General features: G+C 39.0%; 1 protein-coding gene across 2 annotated transcripts in view; it reads right to left on the bottom strand.

The window, feature by feature from the left end:
• The window catches only part of CNTNAP5 (contactin associated protein family member 5), a 366,715-nt gene that overhangs the window by 173,505 nt on the left and 166,610 nt on the right, over positions 1–26,600 (bottom strand). For both annotated transcript variants that reach the window (XM_064157679.1, XM_064157672.1), the window contains exons 5-8: positions 22,659–22,862; positions 19,795–19,979; positions 16,434–16,577; positions 2,542–2,806 (exon numbers count right to left, since the gene is read on the bottom strand). In XM_064157679.1, coding sequence (XP_064013749.1) covers positions 2,542–2,806; positions 16,434–16,577; positions 19,795–19,979; positions 22,659–22,862 — 798 coding nt within the window. The remainder of the gene's footprint in view (positions 1–2,541; positions 2,807–16,433; positions 16,578–19,794; positions 19,980–22,658; positions 22,863–26,600) is intronic.

The raw sequence follows: 26,600 nt of genomic DNA, 5'->3' as shown, positions 1-26,600 counted from the left end.
ACACATGACTGAGACTGCAGAGGATTAGATTCAGTGAGATGGCCATATCCTATCTCAGAGTCCATTATAAAACCAGACCAATTCCAGTATGCACCAGTAAGATATGTATTTCTTAAAACCCTTCAGCACTATGCCCATAGTCCTATTGATAGATGTATTGGAGCCTTTCTATACTGGATTTCCATATGGGTCTTGTGAGAGCTGGAATTGTTGCTCTGATCAGGAACATATGAAGGTGCATAAGATTATTTTAGTACTGGGCATCTTCTTTCTCTCCTAGACACTTGTGCAAAGTGGGAAATAATCTCTCTGTTTCCTTATTCTGAACATCAGTGTTGCATCTCAAAGCTCTTGAAATAGCACCACACAGCTACAAATAAATTCCACATTCTGTATTTTAACAGCCATGAAAACCAGTGAACAAGCTTCTGAGCTCACACACATCAGTGCAGGTCAAAAGTAACCTAATTAGAGTTCAAAATGCACCTTCAGGCTAGAGTCACTGAAATCAGGCAGTAGCAGCTAGTATTTATGCCTCTCCCTAATGGAGTATTTTTCACTAATGTAGCTCTTGGAAAAAAGCAAACAAGAACTTAGTGGCACAAAGAGGTATGAGAACAGTTCAAAACAAAATAATAAAAAAAGTGGGTGTTATATGTATGAAAAGCCATTTCATTATGAATTTGAAAATGAGACAATTTTCATAGTAACGGCTGCTAATGCAGGCACGATTTCCATAGAACAAGAGGCTGGTTTCCCAGCAAAAATGGGTTACTTTTTCATCTAGTACAAGTTCGTTTTGAAGTGAAATATGTTATTGAAGTTTTAAAAGAAATCAAAACAAAGTAAGTCCCATTTGGGGCACAAATAGGTCCATTCTTGAGCAAGCATGAGTTTATTGTGAGTACCTGACATCTGCAGAACATGGTACTTGCAATTTCTGCACATTCTCCATGAAGAGTAGACTGTTAAGCCATGTTTTGGACGGTGCAAAGGCTGGGCTCAGGTTCGAGATTTCAGAACTACACGAGAACAAATACACCCAACCAAATATTGATATTATCTCAGCTTTGTCAACAATTTAATTAGGACTGTAATAAAGGCTGGAAACTGGGTTTTCAGCATTCAATTGCAGCAAGCTAAGGCTGTAGCAATCTACATGAATCAGGATAGATGCAGGGCTACCTCATTTTCTGTCATAAAGGGGAATGAAACATGCATATGGAACAGCTCTGCTTTGACAACTCTGTCAGATTTTATCTCTGTTTCTTTTAATAGACACATCTGTCCTCTTTTAGTCTGTACTGGGAATATTTGAATATTATACAGTTCCAAACAGCTGCTCTTTTAGAAATTATTATTATTATTATTATTACTATTTCCATCTGAGTTCCACCAGTCTATTATACTTCTGCCTTTGGAAACTGGGTATTGAACCTACACAGAAAATTAATTTCCCAGTGTCCCAGACAGCATGGCTGCATAGCAGCAAGAGATGTGCAGAGGCTCTGCAATAAGAACATTTCTGTTTGAGATGACAGCATGGCTTATATAGATCACACTGGAATGGTATTGGCACTACTCTGGTCTTGTCTCTGTTGTATAGCCTGAAATTGTTTACCTACTGTCTCTTGGAGCCAATGAATTGCTGTTATGGTAAGTGTTTACAAGGAATTTCCCTTGATTTTAACTCAAGAGAGCAGCAACCATATTTCAACCTGTTACATCCCACCAGCTGCACTGAACAAAGATACTTGCTAAGAGAGGGTGTGAGGAGAGGAAGGCCATGGTCAATCTCTTTTCTGAAGTAACATAAATGAAGAACGTAAAGCTACAATTGGAGGAAAGAAATTAGCTCTGAGGCTGTCTTAAATTGTGCTAGGAAACAGTGCAGTCGCTGAGCTTGTTCCTAGCTAGCAATGCAGTGCAATTTGAGAACAGGAAACAGGAAGGACTTTATGTGATCTAACTGAAGGAAACTTAGCATGATTGTTTAAGAACACAGAGGTTGAGCTAATTGTCAAGTAGACTGAGTCTGGAGATCTCTGGACAGCAACTTCTCATGCTTAGATGTGCCTCAAACTCCACAGAGTAGTTCTACTACTGGAAATCAAGGTAGGTGCTGGTCTCTTCTCACATGTAATCGGTCACAGCACAAGAGGGAACAGACTCAAGTTGCACCAGGGTAGGTTTAGTCTAGACATTAGGAAAAATAATTCACTGGTAGAACACCCAAGCATTGGAACAGGCTGCCCAGGCAGGTGGTTGAGTCACCATCCCTGGATGTGTTTAAAGTTCATTTAGATGTAGCACTTAGTGACATGGTTTAGTGGTGAACTTAGAGGAGTAGGGTTAATGGTTGGACCTGATGATCTCAGGGGTGTTTTCCAACCTTAAAGATTCTATGATACTATGATTCTATGAAATTTGAAAAGAAAAAGGAAGATGGGCTGCTTCCTTATTTAACCATCCTTTCATCTGTTGGAGTTAGATCTTTGTAGTGGAAAGGGAGTCAGGTGAGATGAAACAAAACTTAAGTACCTTCACTGATTTCCACCTGGTTCTCCACTTCTTTCTGAATAAGTAGTGTCAATCTCCCACCACGAAGGTAAACCAAGAGACCTCCTGAATTTTCAGATAATTTGGTGAACAGAAGTAAGCCATTTTTATTCCATGTTCGAAACTGGAAGCTGACTGACAAACCATCAATTTGAGGAGTGCCAGGTAGTAGCAAATAGCTTCGATTGGTGCTGACAAAAGTGATAGGAACAATTTGTGGTTCTGAGCAAGAAAAGGTCACATTCCCCTGCAAATAATAAAATAAAATGTAATCAACACAACAATTTTTATTTTGGGAGTCATTTCAAAACATTCATGATTAAATAAGCTTATTTGATTTCTAGAGGCCCTCAAAAGTAAAACAGGTATAGTTATAGCTACAAACCTTGGAACTCCTTAGGAAATGTATCTGTCCATTCTGGGAAAACACAACTGACATCAAAATTTTACTTTCACCTCAAATAGGGGGCATCAAAAATCAAACCTTCATCCCTTAGAAGGTCCCTTGTCAAGATCATATCTGCATGCAGAAATGTTTCTTTGTTAGTCTAAAGAGATCATCTCAACGTAGTTACATCTGCTCTTAGTTTCCCAGCACCTTCCATTTCAAGTTCAAGCTTAGCTTTACACTAAGAAAATCAAACCCGGTTGGATCTGTGTTGACCTCAGGAACTGATATCAAAGGAATAACAAACTGCTACTGATATAGCAGTGGGAAAGAAAAACAAAATAAACCAACAAAGAATCATCTAATGCACAGAGGTCCTATCAGACAGATTAGATTTAGTCTAAGTCTAAGCCAAAATTGAATCACTAATGATAATACTTGTTGTTTTTTTTTCCCATTTACAACAATGTTATATATCTGTGAAAGTAAAAACTCCCTCTTTTGCTTAACTCTTGAAGTCAATTTCCTGGGTTTGTTTCAAATAATACATAGTTTGCAGTAACAGTACTGGCTACATTTTTTTTCACTTGGAATGAGACAGCCCTGTGCTACTCCAACTAACAAAGGACCACATAATAATGAGAAGTAATTATTCTGAAATTATTCTAAAACTGATGAGGAAACTCAAAGAAAAGTTCATTTGATATAAGACTTTTAGTGGGCTGAAACCACAGACTTCCCAGCCAGTGCTAGATCCCAGTTTTGAGGAATTATTAAAAAATTACATATACGATAAGAGTGGAGAAATCCAAAAACATTTCAATGCCGAAATTAGCTGATTACCTCTGTCTTGAGCCTTGAAACCTATGATGCTATTTGACCAGAAAAGCAGTGCATTTACTCAAAGCAGTCAGCAAAAGCTATACCAGCACGTAGCACTGTAGTTTGCAGAGGAAGTTACTCCACCATTTTGTTCAGCCATTGTAGGCTACCCAACTAGGCTATTCAAGCCACGCAATAAAACCTTTAAAATTCACAAAGCCTGGACACATTTAAGAAGCCATATCTTTCAAAGCCACTCCAGGAGACTGTTGCAGCCAGCTTTCCTTGAACTAGACTACTTTGCAAAACACCAACTGGAATCTGATAAAAATAAAATGGAAGAAATGTCTTTCTTCATGGTACCACTACCAGAGCCAGTACCTTGCTTTAACAGCATAGTCACCACTAACAGAATCAGACAAATGAGCAGGAAATGCAAAGTACTCAGAGAATTCTTTTCTGAATTCTCAAGACAGATGATGGCATTGCTCCTTATCATTTGCCAATGCCTTTCTTGGTTTTGTTTATTTTCTATTTTAAAATAAAGTGCCATAAAGAGAATGAGTTACTGGATGAAACACCTCCTGATAGACAAATATTTATATCAAGCTAGTTACATATTCCCTGAAGTGCCAAGTGCTGCATACCAGATTTAACAATAGTGAAAGCTATCCGCGGGTACTATCACGTTACAATGAGTTTTGAGATACAATCCATAGCTAATATATACTGACCCAAATGTTAGACAGGTGGGGAGTGAGATTGAAATTTGCTCTCAAGTTTTAATTTTTTTCTACCATCTGCTGGGTTTTGCCTGTGCAAGAGATGCAGGCTTTTGTTTGTTTTCGTCATTGTTATATTTCCACCTTAATTTTTCATTGAATTTATGACTAATTACAGGAAACAGTCAACTGCAGTTACATAAAGAAATATGGCTAACTTTCTCTAGAGCTTTGGAAAGGTTTAGACATGTAAAATTACAAGTTTTCTTTGACATTTCAGACATTTACAGTGATTCAACTAACTCCACACAAAGCAGTAAGACATTTACAGATCTTACACAGATATGGAGCTTGGTGGGAAGTTCAAACATTATCTGAGTGTGCACTCACAAGTATCTAATTTCACTGATAGTGGGAGACTGTAACAAAATACAAGACTGTAGAGGATTTGCAGCATTTGAATAGGATTTTTATATCAAAGCTCTTTGCAGATTTTACCATCAGCAGAACAAGCCATGCCTAGACTGACTGTAGTGGTGCTGGAGAGTGTGAATGCAAACATGAAAAAAAAAATGTTTGAATGCACAAAAAACTATCAAATGACCTTAAAATAAGCCTGTAAAGATTGCTGTGTCTTCAATATGCTTTCAGCTGTTTGTAGTAGCACCACAGCAAAGTATCCCTGATGCATAGGCATAGGTGCAAATATAATAGCAAATCTCTGCTTGATTTTGATACAAGTTCTCAGCATGTGCACCTAGGTCCTGAACTCACGGATAGCTGCAATCCCTTGAAAGACTCTAATCATTCACTCTAGCTAGCAATTCATGTCATCTGGGAATGATGGCTCAGAAATCATGAGCAGTAAAAAGTGCTGTATGCATCCATGGCCAACGCTGGGACACAGAGACAGGATCTACATGCTTTTTCCCCATGTTTAAACCTGGGGGGGCTTCAAGCTCTCTAGAGTCTCCATTGACTATGCTAAAGCTGAGCAAGCGTGATCCTACATTTCACAAGAACAAGAAGGTGGGAATGCACAAAGGCAGCGCTGCAATATTCTGCATAAAGGGAATTAAGGGTACATTTTGGGAGATAGAAGAGACATATCAGCCTTTTGGAGGATACTTTCATCAAGGTATTTCTGTTACACTTATTGAAGAATTCAGACCTTCATGATGTAAGGGCCACAACTAAGTTTAGTCAGAACTAAAAACAATCCAGGATATTTGCAGGAAAAATAAACACACAATTGATTGCCATGGAAACTTGTTTAGGGGAGGAAGACCTTCTTGAAGAAGCAAAATCAAGTGATGTAAATACACACCAAGGAGAGCTGCTGACATTGTTAGGCTAAACAATGCTGTCTACTGGCTTAGAAACAACAACATGAAAGTTAAAAAAAAAAAGCACAATGGTTATTTTGAAAACCATTTGTTCAGTCAAGTGGAATAGATTCCCATTAAAAAAACTAAATTTGCCCTCAATGTTATTCTCAAAAAAATTATTCCAGCAGGCCCAAGTTAGAAGTAAATCTGCACTGATCCAGAGGATTTCACATTAATTGGCAGTAGTTCTGGAATTCCTCAGGGTACATGGAAGATTGCTGGCTGGCACTTAATTTTATAACTAAACCCAGTTTAACTGAAAAGTAAAAGCCCATTGGCTAGGAAAAGTGATAAGAAGAATCTAATCCCAAGAGAAAATAAAGGAGTCTACCCAGATGTTGAAAATTCCAGATATCATGTGGTATTTGAGGAATTCATTGAGTCCAACATCTCTGGACTGATTAATGACTCCTCTAATAAGCAGTGAAATCTTTCCAAGACAGTTCACATTATTTGGCAAAAGAAACCTCTGAACTTAGAAACTCAATGAAGACATTTACAATTTGTTCTCTGGATGCTGTGACATTTGGCTTAAGAGCTCAAATACCCCAGCTTTCTGCAGGCAAGGTATGGTCGCAAAGGTGATTCTTGTTCAAGTAAGCTGCCGAGTGAACAGGTGACAGCATGTTACAGCATTTTAAGGAAGAATCAGAGCCACAGTTGCTAAGTGATGAGGGTGAAAGCTGTTTACAAAGAAGATCCTACAAGACCCATCTAAAGCTGACTGGAATCCTGCCAGTGACTTCTGCAGGATTTCAATAAAACCTGTATAACTTTAATTATTCAGTCTTTTTCTGGCCTTTCTTCATGTGTATAATGTATCGTTGAATGAAGAGAGAAGATTGCTACAACACTGCAGTTAGGGCAACTGGTGACAAGTTTCTTAGCCATAGCTATCACTCTCACTGAATACTAATCAAAAGTAATACGTACTTGGGAAATTATTCAAAATGACAGCTGAACAGAAGTCCTCAACACTCAGCCTACCAAAGGATATAGGCCAAGATCACAGCTTGAACAGGAAGAATAATAAATGAGTATTCCTGAGCTCTCACTCTACCTGCAGGCTAGAGTATGAAATGGGCACTTACTTGGCTCATTAATCACTCTGTGGATACTATCCAATAAAAAGGACATCTTGTTTTCTACAGGAGATTATAAAGGAAGATTTCCTACAGTAGGTAAGGAAAATAAAATCCGACACTTGGCTGAGATACAAATGTGGGTAAACTGGCAAGAATATCTCCATCTTGGAAACTGGAAGACTATTTCTACCTGTGAAAAGACTGATGGATCAGATGAATCTGCAGAGGCTAACAGAGGAAAAAGGTGATTCCTGATGCAGTTTTAAAAGGATAAGGTGGAAGTTTATAATTCAACTCTAAGTGACTGAATCTCAAGAATTGAGGAAGCCCTTTAAAATTCTTTTTTAAAATTAACTCTCTCAAGCAGAACAGTTGTCAGGAGACACACACAGATTTGAAGTACTTCTCAAATAATTGCTAAGCATTGAATGAAAAGCAAATCAAAGATACCAGCTCCAGCCTTCTGAATGGTGCAAAATGTGCTCAAACGGGATGTGGAAGCACCCAGATGCATGGACTAGGCCACTGAGTGAATCATTAGTCTATCCCATGAGTAGGACTCATACTTTCACAGAAGGTCCTGTACTGAGGTGGATCTCTCTTTCTCTGAGCAAAATTTCATTATGTTAAGTCTAAAAACTTTTCTGCTCGAACTTTCATTCGTTAATCACCTCAAAGAACTTCATTCACTCTACATATCATGCACATCAATAAAATGCTGTTTACCACTGTGATGGTTTGGGTGTTACCTGACCCCCCACACTTTGGAAATCACCCAGACTAGAATCAGCTGCTCTGGAAAGTGAATGAAGCTTTATATTTACAGCTTAGCACAATATACAGGCAGATATTTACAGTTATATACAGAAATACACAAGTTGAAAGGTAATACAGAAACCAGAGTCCCCAGGAGGGACTCTCATCCACCCTTCCACCTTCCTCCCACTCCTCTACCTTACCCAAGACGTTGCCTTACACCCAAGGAACATTGGAGGGTTGGCCAGGGAGGTTAGGAAGCAGGTGCATTAGTGTCCCGGGTTGAGACTATAGGATTAAAAAATCTTCTGGAAGATTGTTATTCAATCCCATAATTTTGCTATCTCTTTGTAAACTCACAACAAGATCAGTTCGTTCTCCTTTCCTCCTGCCCTGTGTGTGTGGCTGGAGCCACTTTATCGGGAAGAACATGTAAGTGGTAGGCCTCCAGAGGCTTGTTCAGGCCTTTTTGCATGGCAGAGGCATTGTAGGGGGAGAGGATTATTAGATTTAGTTTTCGGGTTGGGGGAAAATTCAAGGGGGGTTGCCAGGGATGTGGTAATCGCTTTGTAATGTCTATCTCTGTAACTCTCTCCAAATAGAATTCTGTATTTTTTTCTCCAACTCCATTTGAGAGCTTAATTTCTGTCAGCTATCTTTAAAACCATGACAATTAGTCATACACACAGCAGGTTAAGTTAGAGAGACAAATGCACCCAACAAAGCCCAGAGAGCGACTCTGTTATCTATGTTTTTATTCTTGTTCTTATATATCTCAGCAAGCCTGTGAGTGAAGTAGACATTACCACTGTTTCCTTTTCACAGCCTGTAAACAAGTTCTTCTCACCAAAACATTCTAGCTAGGCTCAACTAGCACAACCACATTGACTTAGGTTGTTTACATTAAAATAATGCTAATGTGTGAAAAAAGTAGCATTTAACAAATAAAAGAAAGCTTTAAAAAAATTGAAACACTGTGACCATGCCAAACGTAGGGATGAGATAGTTGGCAGATGTTTCTGCACATTTTTTCTCTCAGGCTTCTAAGCTGACTGTGTTCCAGATGTGGAAGAAAGGATCAAAGGATTTTATCACTTTTATGTCCATAGTAACTGTACATTATTGTTTCATTATATGGTACAATAGATAGTGCTGCTGACAATAAAGTAAATACAGAACTAAGCTGGAAAAGATTGTACAGAATTTCCCTCAGAAAAAGGGTGAAAAAGAGCACAGGAGGAAACCCATCTCTGTGGTAGGCTGACCATGGCTCATTGCCAGGTGCCAATTAAGTTGCTCCATCGCTCCCCTCTTCAGCAGGACAGGGAGGGGAGAAAATAAGATAGAAAAAAAAAAACCAACTTGTGGGTCAAGATAAAAGCAGTTTAATAAAGCAGAAGCAAATGAAAACAATTTAATCTCTAATTCCCAAATTCCCATCATGTGATATGGAATATCCCTTTGGTCAGTTTGGGTCAGATGGCCTAGATGAGTCACCTCTCAAGATCATGTCCATCCTCCAGCTTGCTGGGCTTGGGTGGAGGGGATGTTGGAGAGACAGCCTTGATACTGCTTAGCAGTAGGTGTGTTAAAAACACCTTTCTAGGTGACAATACAAAGCACTATGAGGGCTGATATAGGAAAAAATCACTCTATCTCAGTCAAACCAAATACACACCTCCTTTGAACAACAAACCGGAATGAAATCAGCCTTCAAATTCACTTTGTCTGACTAAGACATAAGATAGATGTCTTAGATCAAAATGGCCAATTAGCACAATTCAAGGCAAACTTTCATTTCAGATGAAGGTAAATTGATCTATAGCTTTTATTTGCTGGAAAAAACAAAACAAAACAAAACAAAACCCCAAAATGAAAACAACAAACAAACAAACAAACACCCACCAAAAACAACCAAAACACCCAACCAACCAACCAAACCACACATCTGTAAGACTACCATGGGGCTTTTGTTTGGGTTTTTTAAAATTTTTTATTATTGTAATGGAAACAGAGTCACATCCACCTCAAAACAGAAAAGTACATAGCAAGCAATTCTTAACAATGTGAGGTTTTTTTCATGTATTATTTTATTTTATTTTATTTTATTGGATTTTCCTCTTGTAAATTCCAATCGTGGAAGCCTAAGTGATTGGTATGAACTGCACATCCTCCAGGCTCTTGACTGTCATAGGGTCAGCTTGCCCCTCTCTGTTATCCAAGTACCAGGTAGTTCCCGAGGTCTTAGCAACTGGAATAAGACCTTTTAAAAAGACATTTAAAGGTTGGCTTTACAGCAAATTACATTCTCCACTTTCCTTATCCCTTGCTAACTGCTATAAAAATAATTAGTCACCTCTCACTTCTACAGGCACTAACTGCTGTATCATCTTTTGCCTTAAAACATCCTTCTGTGCTCAGCAGGTACTAACTACCCTGTTCACTCAATTTGACTACCCAGATAATGTAGTAAATTAAATTCTGAACATTTGTTTCTAACCTGCGATTTGCTGAAGGCTAATAATTCTCAAATAGGCCTTGTTTACTGAAAAATGTGTCATTTATACCTGCATGTCACCAGTCAGTCTTACAAAAAATACATTTTTTACTCCCCAGAAGACTTGCTTGACTTGTGGTCATGGCATCTATCAAAACCCTAACACAAACAAATTTTGATATCAAGAAAAAGAGATATAATTATTGTAGCCACATACTGGATTCAACATTTACAGACTAAAAGTCTTCAGAATGGTAGACAAAGACAATTGAAATCAATGAGCAAATTGTCACTTAGACTTAATTTCAAGATGATCGAGAAGACACATCTAATTTCTTTCAAAACCACCTGATACACCACTCAGTGACAATAAAATGTGACCTCAAAATAAATGCTGTTTATATGCACTTTCTTACTATGCCACATTTCAGGTAGGATGTGAAGGAAGACCCAGAGATTAGACAGAAAGATAGAATAAACCATAAACAGCTATTTTAACAGGAACCAAATAATCCTGAAATCTGAATTCACCTGGCTTATCTAAAGAATAGTCAGTTCAGTTCCTTTTTCAATGTGTGTGACTCATGCTTTCATCAGATAATTGCATGCAACTTTTATCCTTTCTTTTTTTTTTTTAATATATTCAAATTTAGCCCTATGCGAAGTTGTGGGAAAATATCACCAAACATTTCCAATAGTTTTTTACATTTATTATTACAATAGTCTGATTGCAGTGCAAAAATTAATAAAGTGTAAAATGTATTAATTAAAAATAAAACAAAATGAAATTTAACTCCGGGTTCTGAAAATCCTAGCAGAGGCCTTCACAAATCAGCTACCTGATATTCACAAATAGATTGACACTTGCAATAGCACTTTGGTAGAATGAGATGTGTAGACAAGTAAATTCTTCTCACAAGGAAGGCATCTCAAATCAGTTTAATAAAATGGTATTTTTGGATTCTCTATAAAGGGAATGAATTAATAGTTTACACTCTCTTGTCACCAGATATCTTTTCCCGGTCTTTGATGCTGGCAATTGGTTATTTCCCTAAGGCATTACACTGATGCATTTACATGTCAACACATCCCTTGCTGTGCTGGGTTGTCACTCCCAGATTCAACATGGCAGGCCAAAGCAGAAATTCAAGCATATCTGAGGGTTGACAACTTCTGCCTTACAAACATCCTGCACTCCTTTCAAGTCGGTGCAGTTTTCTCTGCTAAATAAAAATACAACTCCAAATCCTATCAGTCAAAGATAAGAGAAAAGCAGGTAAGGTTTTCCTCTGCTTCAGTGAGTGTGTGGGGTGGAACACTGAGAAGATCAAACACAGCATCTTTTCATGACCTCTGAATTTCTTCAGCTAGATAGGTTCTTATTTTGGCATCACAAACCTGTGACATACTTTTAAAAAAGACTTAACACCCTGGCCACAAGTCACAGTAGAGCAATTTCTAAAGGTGCGCCCCGCATCTAGCAGTAGGTAACCACTGATGGCCAGGATATTATAGCTGTTTTCAGCAAGCTATAGCTATTTTTCTCTAACTACTCCCTCAGCCAGATGTATTAATTCTTAATGGACTTCTTTTCCTAGAACATCCTCTTCTGCATCTGCATACACTCTTCACAAGCACAAAGTCCTTCAACAAGGACTTCATCCCAGGTAACAAGAAGTGAAAAGTCCTTTTGTGAAGGACAATTCCCCTTCTGCTTCTTGTAAGTGAGAGTCCTGCTAGTGTATTTTCCTGCACCTAACTAATTGCCCAAGAAGCATGAGTAGCTGGTCTATAATTTGTCATAATGGGCAGTCTGAATTTATACTGTGATAACAAGGCAGCCAGTAAATAAGGCAGATCTTTAGATCATTATTTTAAAACATTTTCTGTGGTTTCACAAGGGTCCAGCCCTACAACCATGACAGCAGTAACTACAGAAATTTGACTTCTCATAATGTTTTGCAATTAAACTCAGTAATTGTTTCAGAGGAAAATTAAAAAAAAAAAAGATTCCCTATAATTCTACACTCTCAATGACCTAGGAGAGGAAAGAAAATACCATAACAACACAACAGAAAAAAAGCCACATCATACCATTAGGGACAGAAGAAATCCCAGAGAGAAGATGGATAGGCCTGTACAAATAGATAGGGCTGGTACCTACATAGGTTAAGTATCAGGCAATATAAAAATGGAATTCTGAAGGCAAGTTCCAGTTCAAAGAGACAGGCTACCTTGTTATCTTGAGATGTTTTCTCAGGGGGATTTATTGCAAGTCTGACAACTGCAAATGAGTTACAAAATAGAATAGAGGGAATGATAATCATAGCCACCACCCAAGAGTACAATACATGGTACAGTACTCTGTTATTGATAATCTGTAATTTCTTCTTCTGACTTTAAATACACCTGACTTGGAACCATTATTTATATGGATGAGGAATTGCTTCATAAGAGGAAATCTATACCTGCAAACCTGATGTATCATTCTCCTCCTCATGTGAAATATTTCAACAGTAAAAAAAAACACAATGCTGATGGGTACGAAAACCCAGAAGTTTGGCTTATTGACTGGGTCAGTGTTTACAAAGGCACAGAGAATGAAGCAGAGATTAAGTATTGAAATCAGCCTCACTTCTGAAGGCAAAACACAGCATCTCCAAACACTGGGCTTTCTAATCCCAAACCAGTCAGTTTGTTCTCAAATATCTTTTGTTAGGAGACTAAGGTATTTTGGGGACTAAAAATGCAGAGCCAGTCTCCAGTTGTTGGTTGTCGTGGAGGGGATTTCTCTATTCCTCCCCTGTTAGGGGGAGGTGAGAGATTAATTTGAGGCAGTTTTGATTTTTTATAAAATTATTTATTAAAATTAATATTTACAAATTTACTCCACCCCTAACCACTATGAAATCCAAGTTCGTTTGCAAAGTTATGAAAATAGCTTTGGGATATATTTACAGGGATTGATTATTAAATGGAATTATCAAATTATTAACAATTATTGACAGAGAGAAAGATTCTTAGGCTTAATGCCTCTTAACAGCTCTAGTGTTTGCCCAGCGAGGGCTGAAACTATGTGTGCTCCTCAGATAGAGGTAACTTATATTACAAAAGAATTGAAGCTTACTTATGTGTGCTGTTCTTAAGTATTAATCATTAAATCACCCTCCTGGGAATCTGTCTCAGCATGTGCCCAGTATTGGGGTCTTGGTGAGCTGGAGTCTGTCCCGGCTTGCAAGGGATGATAAAGCTTTTCCCAGTCTCTGGGGTAAATTGAGTTTTCTCTAACCTTCACTCCTGGGGTGATCTCTGCCTCGGTGCTGCTGCTTCTTCTGGAAGCCATGTGTCCAGGGATGATCAGCTGGCAGGAATTTCCCGATGCAGGAGAAGGATTTGGTCTGTGTAGCTTCTGACACAGTCTGGCAGCTAGCAGGCTGCGTTTGCAGGTTTGCAGACTGAGGGTCTGCTGAGCTCTGGGTCTTTCCAGAGTTACAGGATAGCTGGCAAGTAGTATTTAGGCCGTGCTGCGGGAAGATTTAACTCCGCAGATGAATCAAGATAGCTCTAGGCTTTAGGCAGGGGGTCTCTCGGCTTCCCATATATGTATGGTGCAGGCATGAATGTGCTCTGCTTCTCAGAGGGCATGCAGATAGCTTGGCTGCACCTTGAGATCAATGCATGAGGTCTAAGCCTCTGTAATGCTTGCAAGTGAGCAAGGCCTGATCCTGCATCTAGGCCAATGCAAGCGGGTCAGGGCAGCAGGATGCTGCTGTGGATCAGAGCTGAGTCTAAAATGCTCTAAGCTTCTGAACTGGTAAACAGTTGGGATCACCTGATTGGACTGAACAGGACTGAACGTCTGACCATGTGGTGCTGCTGTGCACCCCTCTTTAAAGGCTCTGGGGCCGAGATTTGTGGCTCGTTGGACATCTAAAACGACTAATCAGGCTGGCAGTAAGCCAAACCTTGCCCCAATAGGCAGTAGAGGCATGCCTGGACCTCCCAATAGGGGATTACCTGCCCGGACCTCAGGGGCACACAGGCTGGGCGTGTGTGTGTTACACAATTTGTTTGCTGCCTCGTGGGTCCTGGCAGAAGAACATGTCTGGGCATGTAGAGGCATGGTGAAGCCTCAGTTCTGGGGCTGCTGCCCCTCCACCACAGTGGTGAAGGAACACAAATGCACAATATGTTGTTGGAAGAAGTGATTCAAGTCCTGTTATGTTTAATTATTCCTCTTTGCTGTTCCTTTCACCGCATTTCCACTCCAGACAACCTTAGCGACTACCAAAACACAAAGCAGAGCTGCTTGCAGCACCCTGAGGATATGAATTGTTGCTTAAAAACCTCAGTGAACTTTGAGTAAAAGGATGTAGTGCAGAGGAAGTCTGTCAGGTAAAAGACTACATTTAGCAAGAACAAGTTATTTTAATTTGAGTAAGTAAATTGCTAAGGAGTTGGGAAGAGCAGGAAAATGGAGGAGGGACATCAGCCAGTGAAAGATGGAAATACCTGAGTGCTTCTAGAAGAATTAAATGGCTGTAATGGAAAGGACCTTGGAAAACAACAGATTTACAGGGCTCTTTTCTATAGAAGGGTATTAGTCTAAGATTAGGAGGCATTGCAAGTGCAGCAACCTTCCCATGCACTTTTGATAAAAATGTGTCACAGGCACAGCACATAGCAACTCATAAATCTTGCAAAATGCAGTACAGCAGCCAGTCTTTGACAACTACTGCATTAAAATCATCACTTCTGTGAGAGAAACTGAAAGATGGGGACACATCCACACTACCTTATATTGATGAAATGAACAGGATGCCTAGACCTTTGATCTAGCACTGGCTGAACCAAGTACTGTGAGTATCCTTGCTTGGGGCCATGTTATACCTAGACAATATTTTTCTCCTTTAGGAAGGCAAAACAACCAGCTGTTTAATGACCTAAAAAGCAAACCTGGGCTCTTTGATTCCCTTAGAAAGCAAGCTGAGTGCAAGAACAATTCAACGCTGTTGCTGTGCCTCAGAGTCCTGAGTCAGAACAATCAAACTTGAGGTTATTAAACACAGTCTCAGACTCAAGCTAGGAGAGCATCCTGCAGGCAGTTCTTGACAGCCAGCAATACAACACAAGACTTCTTATCACCTTTCCATTTTTCATTTTCTTGTGCATTCAATCTCAGCCTAGGCAGAGAAAGTCAGGAAAGCAAGGTCTTCCTGTGGTCTTTTGTCTTACTCTGTTGTAACCACAACCTGTTTATACACATTGTTTGAGACCAGGATGCATGAGGCTTTGAGCAACCTGGTCTAGTGGGAGGTGTCTCTGCCCATTGCAGAGGGGTTGGAAATAGATAATATAATTCTATGATTACTACAAACTAGAAGATGCCATAAGAGCAAGAAGCAGTTTGGCCTCCACATTCTCCAAAGACATAGCATTAACCAAAAGGCATATTTCAAAGCATGGTGGAGGAGTGAGGCTCAAGCTAAACAAAAAGTTGAATTATATACAATGTGTCAAGGCTTCATGGGAGTGTACTGATACTTGTTCTTATGAAATAATATGTTCTTTAGTTTGCTCATGATATATTTAAATGTATCTGTAACTCCAGACATTATTATTTATGAGTTATGTTTATATGTTATGTTAGCAGGATGGATAAGGCTGTGGTTCCTTTTGTTTTACCTGTACCATCTCATATTCCAAGATGCTAGTATCAGGTCAATGGCTTTCAGAATTGCCAATATACCGAATATAACAGGCAGCACAAAAGTAACTATTTTTAATAACAAAATAAACATTGCCTTTTGTCTATAACACCAACTCAAATAGCAAAATATTTTTTTTTTTTGCTAGAATGGTAAGAATGGTTTTGAAAATAAAATCCAAGCTAACCACAGAAAGGAAAGTCAGCATGACTTCTATTGTGCCATCAAAAAGACACATTTTAATCTTGGAAAACAAACTACAAAGTTTCTCCAAACAAATTCTACTGTACCTGAAAAGTTAGAGAAATGTATTAGCTTCCACATGTTTTTCAATAACCCTCACCACACACTCAACCACTCTCAACACTGGCTGGTGTGAGCCTCAGCCTAATTTTAACAAGCTAATTATGCTTTTAGCTAACTAAATATGAATTCCACTCATCCAGTACCACCGGCAGTGCCAACAACATGGAAGTAAAGAAGGAAAGGATATTTTATTGTCTCTTACCACAGTATAGATCTGAGGTTTGCGCCTCTTTGCTAGGTCAATTATATTGACTCCGTTGTAATAAAGGTTCTCAATGCATCCGTGGAAATTTTTCCTCTGAAAGGTTCCTGGTTTCCCTGGAACAGGAATCCCTCCAAAGCTGAGCTTTTGGATTAAAAAAAAAAAAAAAAAAGAAAAAAAGAGCTGTATTTAGTCATCAGCCCAAAATCAAGAGGACAGAGCCCCAATCCGTGCAGCCATATGGGACACTAGCTAAGAACTGAGTCACATTTACAGCATCATCTCAGAGTGTGAAGCAGAGCCTGGCTACCCAACATGGTAATCAGAGGCTGTATGGGATTCCAGATGTTGGAGAGCTGTTGCTGTCACAGACAGCTCGCCAGTTGGGAAACAGCAATTAGGTGCCCCAACATACCAACTTGACCAGCCTAATACCACTGGTCCTCCACCTAGGAGCACCCACACAAAAGGTGATGTTCAAATGGTCTCCACTCTCTACAGCCCCCACAGTTCTGGAGGTCTGCCACCCATCAGCAGACCACAAGAACCACGAGGCAATGGGGAATAATCTCTTCCAGCCCACAGAGCACTGGGTTTTTCTGCAAGCTGGGTCACTCCTTTCCATCAAGCATGTGTATGAACAGTTCAGGTTTCAGCCAGTGGAGGGTAGTATCACACACACAAACTACCTCATTTGCACCTTGCAGTCATTTTCCCTCAGTTTCACTGTGGTTTGGTCTTTACAATACTGACACACGGTATCTGGGACTCAGAAGCATAACAGAGAAGTTCTGCAGGTTACACATTTAAACAATGCTTTTTCTGTACTATGTATTGGAAGATGTTAGTATCGTGCAAGGTGCAACTCATCACCTAAGTGGAGGGACAAAAGCCCTTCAAGAAGAACGAGCCCAAGAAAAGAAAGATAAAATCCTTGGACTGTAAATACTCTAAATTCCTAAGAAATAAGCAAATAAACGAAAAACCCCACAAACAAACACATAAAAAGCCCATACCTACCCCCCACAAAAAAACTTCTAATGATTTTTTTTTTTCCATCTGACACAGATAATTTCTAATTAGCTCTACTGTTCTTTTTTTCACAAAGTCTAACTGGTAAGACTCTTGAGGTTTTATTAATTTTCACCATCATGCACCATGAGTGGTATAATACAGGTGGGAATCCTGCAGCCAGCACATGTGACAGCGGCTCCAGTGCATCAGAAGCTGTGTTGCATCCTGCTGCATCCACTGCAGCAAGGGCACACACTGCGGACACTGATGGCTGCTGGAACCTGGTCAGCCTTACTCCTTTGTCATGACTCTTAACAGCTTGCCTCAGCTCATTACTACAAAAATAAAGAGAAATTTGGGGGTTACATTTTCTCTCACTCCACCTAGCAAGGGATACACAAAAAAACAAAACCTGCCTCAATAACCTTGAAAACAAGTCCTTAATGACCTTGCACCTCAGATGTATTAATTGGTCACTTCAGAGAAACAAAAAGTGAACAGACTGCTACTTCACATTTCTTGCAGGTTCGTTACTGTCATAAGGGTTTAGACAGTAGCAATGTTTTTTGGTTTGTTTTAGTTTGTTTTTTTTTCCCAGGGAGAATCATTAGTTCTTCCTTAAAACACCAGACTTTTCTTCTTTCCTTCCTTAAGTCTCCTTCTTAGACACTCTGTACTAGGTTTCAAAACAGAATAATAATGAATATCAATTATACCACTGCATTATTAAGAAAATAATTTCCTTTGTGATAGGTAATAATTGTAATTACCAAACTAATAGGCTTATCACCCATGGTAAGGCCTTTAATTCCTAAAATCTTCTGAGAGAAACTTTCAGTAGACCATATTGCCATAATATTTAACTGAAAGACTGCCTCAGTGCAAGTGGAAAGAAAACATATTGTGTGAAAACCTAAGTACCAAGGGGTGAGACAGAGTGTCACAGAGGATAATGGTGATGATTTTACACTAGCTGAAGATTTCTACCATGCTCCCTGTCTGGGATATCTAGGAAAATGTTCTGCGGAGTACCTTGAAGCCTAAGCCTAATTGTCATCAATCTTGTAGCAGGAAGCAAGGAATTTTATTACACTGAAATCAGGAAAGCTGATGACTCAGTTGTTTGGCTTTTCTCAATCCCATCTTATAAGTAGTTACATCTTTGGCCCTTGCTAGTGGAGCCTAAAGTAGTTTTGAAATCTCAGTGCTCAAATGTGCTGTCTCTACTAAATGTGTTTGTGATTTGGAATAGCAGTGCCAGGGGACTGGTACCACTCTTCACCTTGCTTTATGGAATGCAAATACATTATTTGGTCTAACATGAGTGAAGCAGAGATCAAGTACCTGCCACTGCTGAGACCTGATTTTGTGCTTTGGGTGCTCTAAGAATTGACCCTTTCCACAAAAATGAATCCAAAGTGCAGAGGGGAAACTTGTGGTCTCTTAAGCAATGAACCGTGCCTGCTCAGTGCATTCAGAGTGATGTCTCTGACTGTGCAAGCATGACCCTGTGCCTTGTGAGCTAGTAAGGCTTGGCAGACAAGTGTGTGGGAATAAAAACGAACACAGACAACTTGCACACAGGTGTGCATCGATGAGGGGAACAGAGAAGGAACTGTCTTGCATGTACATAAGATGATATAACCACTTTTAAAAGGTATTTTTTACCCACTACAAGCCATGAGCACTAAACTGCTGGAGCAAAACAAACTGCAATCTGCCACACTTTGGCCTCACAGAGAAGCACATCAGCTTTAGGTTTTACATGCAGGCAGGATGTTTCCTCTGCTCAGTCATTCATTGACTGCTGTGTCTCCTTAAACCATCACAACCCAGACATGAAAGAACATGAGTCAGAACTAGATGTCTTGAAAGCCATACTCAGGGTCTTCATTCTTAGTAGGAAAACAATAGTCTTTACCTCTAAGTGGAAAGCTGTAATTTGAAGAAGTGGTGGCCGGATAGAGGTACAACTCAGAGTTGATATGCCCATGGTCATGTCAATCAGATACAGGGATTGTGCAATATGATCCCATTAAAATCATATAGGAGAAGATCATACAGCACCTTTCTCTACAGACCTATGGTTGCTCAAAGTCCACTGTACTTGTGAATGTAAGCATAATCCCGTGTGTATTTCTTCAGACACTAGCCAGTTTTTGAGACTGTTGTATACACAGTTGCACAGAATCTGTGTTTGTTAACTATGAAAGGAGCTCTCTGGGAATGAAATACTAAATAAAGATCTTTGATGAGGAAAAAAACAGCTCATAGTGTGGTTGTTCTCCATCACATTAATCTCCTATCAATTAATCTCCTAGGTTATAACTTAAGGGGCTTCACACACCTCATAATCAATATCCAAGTGATCTGAATCACCCTTCGTTCGGAAGTGCTGGGTGTGCTTGTCCACTGTGAAGTTCACTTGCTTGTTGAAGCGCTCTATGAGAACCGAGTGCCAGTGCTGGTCATCCAGGAGGCTGCCCAGGGTGACAGATGTGTGGATATTACTGAAGTGCAAGTTGGAATCCCCTGGATGGGCAGAGACAGGCAGAAGACATCAAAGTTACCTCCAGGCCCTTAGCTCAAGCATGGAGATTCAAGGGGAGCACAGACCAATGCTTCTAGATGCAAACTGGATATCTGCCCATCAGAAAGAGTTCCTTGTCAAACTTTTTTGGCCCCTCTCTTGTATATGTGTGTATATGCACCATGCACACATTTTTTCCCCCTGAAATCTTTGAAATAAATCAGGAAGTTTTCCCAGCAATGCACTCACACATCACAGCATACAGGAGTTCACCATTCTGCCTGTGCCCTTGGTTCTGTTACACATTCAAAGCCCTGGTGTTTAAAGAACTCACTTCAGGCTGCACCAAAATCTCCTGTCTATTCACATTAACTGATGACTCCTGACACTTCATTTTCAGAGAAAACAAGCCACACGTTGGTGAAGCAACATGGACAGAGGTGGCTTGCTTAGCTCAGACTCTTAAACCTGGCCTCAATGTCTAACAGGTTAGATGAAGATTCATAAAGCATTTAGGCCCTAGCCCTGGTGATTTCAAGCATTTTTTAGTTTTCCAACTGGCTACAGTCTAAACACTTCAGAGCCTCTCATTTAAAAGGAATGTACATCCTTTTTTGTATTCCAGTGGAACAGACAGAACTGTTTGGTAAGATGCAAACAGATTCAAGAGCATACATCAAAACCCTTTCCCGTGATGTATGACTACAGATAGAGGACTTTAAATGGCTAAAATCAGTACATTTGGAGCTACTAGTGAAAGGAGGAAAACTAATTCTTCGCACTATCTATTCACAACAGCATCATCTGGAAGACAAAACAAACTAACTGTACTATACTCTTACAGTAGTATAAAACATTTGTAAGAGGTGAACAAATCAACAGAACCAAAGAATACCACATTCATAGGTTCCAGATGTAGTCATCTACCCAAGTAAAATCAAAATATCAAAACAGAAAGTGCTGCATTATTATTTCTATTGCTTCGGAAAAGGAAATAAAAAGAAAAGAAAAGCAAAAAAGGAAAAGGGCAATGATAAGGAAAACAATCAGGAAAAAATAAAAGAAACATAAATAAAAGGGGAAAAGGAAGAGGAAGAGGAAAATTAATAAATGGAAAAGGAAACAGGAAGGAAAATACCAGTTGGAGACTAAACAGTTAACGAGATTACATAAAAACAACACCTAAGAGCTGTGGAAAATTGTTACTGGTACTTAACACAAACATAAATAGACTGGAGGGGGAAAATGCAGAAGGAATTATCAATTAATTCTGTCTTAGTATTTCCAGTTTGCTCCATTAGTTTATGGTTTCCTTCCATTCTCCAGGCTGCAAACAGGGGAATGACATACTGCACCACTGCCTGCATTATCTGCTCTAGACAAACTTCTCACATTATGCTGCGACTGCTAGTTTGAGATGTGCCCCTGCTAATGCTACATGTCACCAGATGTGTGATGCTTGATCTCTCATTTTTATTAGAATCAGTCTTAGCAGTCTAGTCAGCATGAACAAGAGCTGAGATCAGATCACTTTATTCATCGAAGTTATTAAGACAGAGTGGCAGTGAGAAAACTTGGACCTTAATGCCCTCTCCTCCTTGCCCACACCCTCATGGTCAAACAGGGGGAGGTTTGCTTCAGCTTTCCACCTTGACACGCCACTGAGACTTTCAGACCAAGTTCAACACAGAAATAGGGTAAGTGCAGCTCCTGTGCTGAATTACGTACAGCACTGCAGGCATGAAAACTTCTGTCCAACTCAAAACTCAAACCCTTCAGCATGAGAAACTTAAGTCAACAGAGACTGCTATGGCCCGTATCATGTGTCACTCACAAAAAAAGCCAATGAAGATTTTGTAATCATGCTTGGAGAGGAGGTATGATCACCCCTGCCATTATCAAAGTGCTGTAGTGTATTCACCATGAAAATGCAAGCATCCTTCTACAGAAACACATTAAAGCCAGGCTTTCACCTGTTCCTGTGGTCCAGCATGATCATGCAGTGAAGTAATGGCCAGATACTCATTTTTTTTGATTGAAAACACCTCTAGAAGCAAAGCAGTGCCAGAGTACACAAAGTTATGACCAGAATGTTTAAATTTAAATCATGTATTCTCAGCTCATTTCTGATCACAGAATGGAAAAAGTAAGACAGAAACCAAAACCAATTCTACTCCAAATCGAACTTCCTGGGAATACTAGTCTAAAAAAAATAAAACAACAAAAAACCAACCAACCACCCAAAAAAAACCCCAAACCAAACCAAAACAAAATCCAAAAAAACATAACCCAACAAATTGGATGAAGAAGAAGAAATGGAGAAACAGAGATTTTTTTTTTTTAATGTAGTCACTACTTGAAAACACTGTCGAGCAGAGGTCAAAGTTTCAAAATTAGGCCCTGAGCTGTTCAGCCTTAGTCAGCACTACTTAAAAGAGCCAAGGTCTCTTTGTGGCTAAGCTATCACATACTGCATGAAATCAGTCATGTCTATTCTTTTTTGCTTCCCCTTGCACCTTCTTTAACCAGTATTGAAGCTGTGAGCTGTCTGAGGCACTCAGCATACTTTGTGGATCTTAGCTGAAGTATCTAGATGACGTCCAATATAAATATTTATAAAAGCAAAGCAAGACACTCCTTGTTACTGTAATATGTGATCCAATAATCCTGATTACCCTTACCCAGGTTGATGTGCAAGGAGAGCTTCCCTTTCTGTAGTTCCAAGGTAATGTAGTCTCCACGCTGTCCTTCTCCATGGAATAAGACTCCATCCCCCTGCATGCTCTTGAACTTCAAAGAAACGACATCTTTGAATGTGCTCATAAGTTTCTGATTAAACCGGTACAGAAGTGAACTTCTGCCATCGAAGTCTGCAATATCTGACTCTGAGAGAAACAGGGTGACAAAGTGAACAGGAGAGACATCAGGAGAGGAACTCTGTGCTTTCAGGACCTTTTCAAATATCAGTTGAAGCCAGATATTCTCAGAAGCATACATCTACAGGACATATGTGACATTTGAGCAACCACATTTTACCCATTTCCAACCTCATTTCTCTGTCCAGTGAAAGGGAATGTTGCAATAAAACCACTCTTCACTTGCTCTCGCCTCTCTGCTTTCTCATCCTACTTTTTAGTCCAGAAAAGGTGTCTTCCACTATACTCAGATCTCCAGAGTACAATGGATTTCCTCACCATATTTGTCATTTGTCTCATGTATACACCCAGGACATTATTTGCTACTTTAAACACTTCAGTTCTCCATTTTTTGTAGCTTCAGAAGTATCTTTTGATCTGATTCTGTGTGCTTGCCTTACCTGCACCCACCTTTGCATCCAAATATGCATCATCTTTTCCTCTGTGTGCTGGCTTCTTGTTTGTGATGGAATTTATTAACTGTGTTTCTGCATGCAAATTGACTAAGCTGGCAGGAATAGCCAATTCAAAAAGCTCTTGAAGGGATTTCATGGGAACCAGGCTCCTAAACTGATTATACACCTCCAAAAATCCTATTAGAAGCATATTTTTCCCTTCAGCCAGGTTCTAAAACCCAATCGCTGTGATAGGAAACAAGCTTTTAATACTTTAATTGTAATTAGTATTTCCTTTGGCAGTAGCAGTACTCTCTTTGTTTTACAAAGTGGTATTTTAAGTAAAATGGATTTCCAATAAACTTTTCCTTTTCTAAAACAAAATAATTGGAACATTCCAGGTAGCTTTAATTTTTTTCAACTAATACAAGGCATTCAAACATGTGACTAACATATATAAATTCAGTTCCAGCTTGGCACAAATTATGGATAAAATATCTATTCTAAATAAGAAATCTATCTGTCAATTGGCTGTTTTTTTTCAGCAAAAATATTAAAGGTCAAGAACATCAGATGATGTAGAATTTGAATAAGAGTTTAATAAGATGCATGTCTAGTGGAATATGCTCACAAAGACATAGAATACCTTTCAGTCACTGAGACAAGCACAGACTACCCTTGCAAACCACATTTTAATGATAATCCAAAGCTATCAGTTTTCCATTTTGTTTTTCAAAATAATTGTAAGGTCTGTATACCAAAAAATCAAAAATTTCAGGTCGGTGACTGCATTGTGACTGAAGTGAGTGATTTAAGTAACCTAAGCTCCCTTGAATGTTCTGTCTTCTCCAGCACTAATGGTAGTTTCATTTGTTTCTCTTTGAAAACAGAAATCATAGGAGTTAGGTGTTTGTTTTTTTTTTTTTCTTTCATATTCCCCCCTTTTTTAAAGTGGACAAAGATTTAAAGAAGTTTGCTATAAAGAACTATAGTAATCTGAGAAAATAAATTACCTGGTAATGATTTGCTACCATGAAAATCACCTTTGATAACTTCTGCATGTCAGTCTGACAATTTGTACAGAAGTCTAATGAAACACAAACTTCAGGGAGCTCAAAATTTAAATTTGATGAAAAATTACATCACTCCAAAACTGATCCATCCCAAATCAGAAGAAGGCAACTGATTATTTTTTTATAAGGATATAACCACAAAGAAATTGAATCCTGTTAAAAAATCACTCCAGGATAAATTAAAACTTACTTTTTATCTGTGATATTAGAATTTTCACATGCTAATTAGCATCATAAATGGAACAATTGCTAGTTTAGGAAGTATCATGAATACAAAAGTATTCATGGCAATTGTTTTACTCTTTTTTACTTCTGAATTACTTGTTCAGAAACATATCCTTCAGACTTGCTGATTACTCTCAGTTGACACTGACTTTATAGTTTAGTTTCTATGAATTTCCCCTACCTACATTCAATACTTCAATTTCTTTAAACTACACTGAAAGTGTGTCATGAAAATTAATTCATTTTAACAGAGGCAGGAATTAGGAAACAGCTTATAAAGATGTCACAATCTTTGATTTCTAGTGCATTTTGCAGCTAAAGTCGATAGTCTTCCTAGCTCTCAAAGATACTTAAGAGAGGACTGATTCAATGATGCCATAATAGTGGCCCTTTTTCCTACTTATGATTTAAGCCTTCAAAGAGATTGAATTCATAATTTGGTGCTTTTTCTTAACTCTCCACTAAGCCAGAAAATAACAGAGTTTCTTGAAGTGAAATCTACAGACATTTGAGTATAACACAAAGGAAAACCTGTTTCTGAAAAGTTCTGGTTCTCTAATTATCATTTGTGAGTACACTGGCCAATAAACAGCCCTGAAGGAAATGGGAATATGTCAAATAAATGCTAATACTGGCAGCCAAAATCCATTAGTGTCAGTTTGCAAGACAACAAATCGTTGGCCTCCTTTAAAAAACTGAAAGACATAGCAGAATCCTAATACAATCACTCCTGAAAATCTGCCTGTTTGTTTAGTGTTTATTTAGTCCATAGATGTCCATAATCCACTCGCAGTAAGAGAACAAGATCACAAGTATTGTAAAGTCCTAGAAAACCTGCAGGAATAAAACTAGAACACAACAAACAAGTTTCGTTTTGCACTGCTTGCTGGTTTACTTATGCTCCCTGAAGACAGACTTTACTCAGTCTTGGTACACTTTTCTACACTGTCCTCACCAACAAAGATGTAAAAGTCACCAAAAGTGAGATCAGGCAAATGATTATGTCATGCTCCTTTCCTCCTCTGGGCAACAATTCAAACAAATGCCTCTGCTGTAAATATGCATGCACTTACACTTACAACTAAAGAAGTTCCCATAAAGTAGAAATCTTTTATCATAGGGTTGTTTGGTTGTTGTTTTTTTTCCTGAAATACAGTAGAATTCATACTGTCAGGGGTCCTGGTTACACTATTCCATTTGAATTTCCTGCCCCAACATAGTGGAGAGGATACACATCTATTCTAACAATATGGTTCTCCTCATGGTTTGGGAAAAAGTGAACACTTGGCCAAGATTTCCAAAACACAAAAATATTGTCTAGGAACAGTTGCAATTTGAGACAGGGACTTTTTGTCTTGCATCAGTGAATGGAAGCTTTAAGTCCCTACAGGAAAGAGGACTGTTCCTCATCTGAACAGATGTCTCTGCTGGCCAGTCAGGCTTTACTGGCTTGAGTGAGTCTGAAGCAGTTTGACATCCCTCTCCATACCCTTCTCAGACATGAAAACAAGGGATGAATGTAGATGAGGACCTCAGAAGTTACTGTTGTGCTATGCAGCTTTATCATAAATCCATGTCTGCCTCTGGGTAAGCAATCATTTGGGTATTTATCCAACATGACTGGTTACCAACACTACTCATCAGTATCCATCAGACATTAAGTGGTTGTCTGCAATGTGTTTTTTTCTATCTCATAGAAGACAAAGAAGAAAATGGAGGAAGGTGGGGAGAAAAAAAAAAATGAAAAAGCACAGTATCAGATCATATTCCTTGAAGCAATGACAGCAAAAGATGAGAAATCAGAGCTTTGACCTGCAAATTAAGAACTCAGATCTCAAAAGTACAAGATATTCTGTCTCACACCCTGTCATTGTTTCTCCTGTGATTTCTCAGCTTGTTAAATGCATGTACACTTGATTGTGCTGATGCATTTTGGGCTGCTAACCAGTTAGAGAATATGACCAGCATCTTCAAAGCAGCTATAAATCTTATCCTATAAAAGCAATTGTGTCAGC

Source organism: Pogoniulus pusillus, chromosome 2, assembly GCF_015220805.1.
Source record: "Pogoniulus pusillus isolate bPogPus1 chromosome 2, bPogPus1.pri, whole genome shotgun sequence".
NCBI classification, from domain to species: Eukaryota; Metazoa; Chordata; class Aves; order Piciformes; family Lybiidae; genus Pogoniulus; species Pogoniulus pusillus.
Note: the sequence above shows the minus strand (reverse complement) of the source record. Positions and strands in the feature narration are given on the sequence as shown.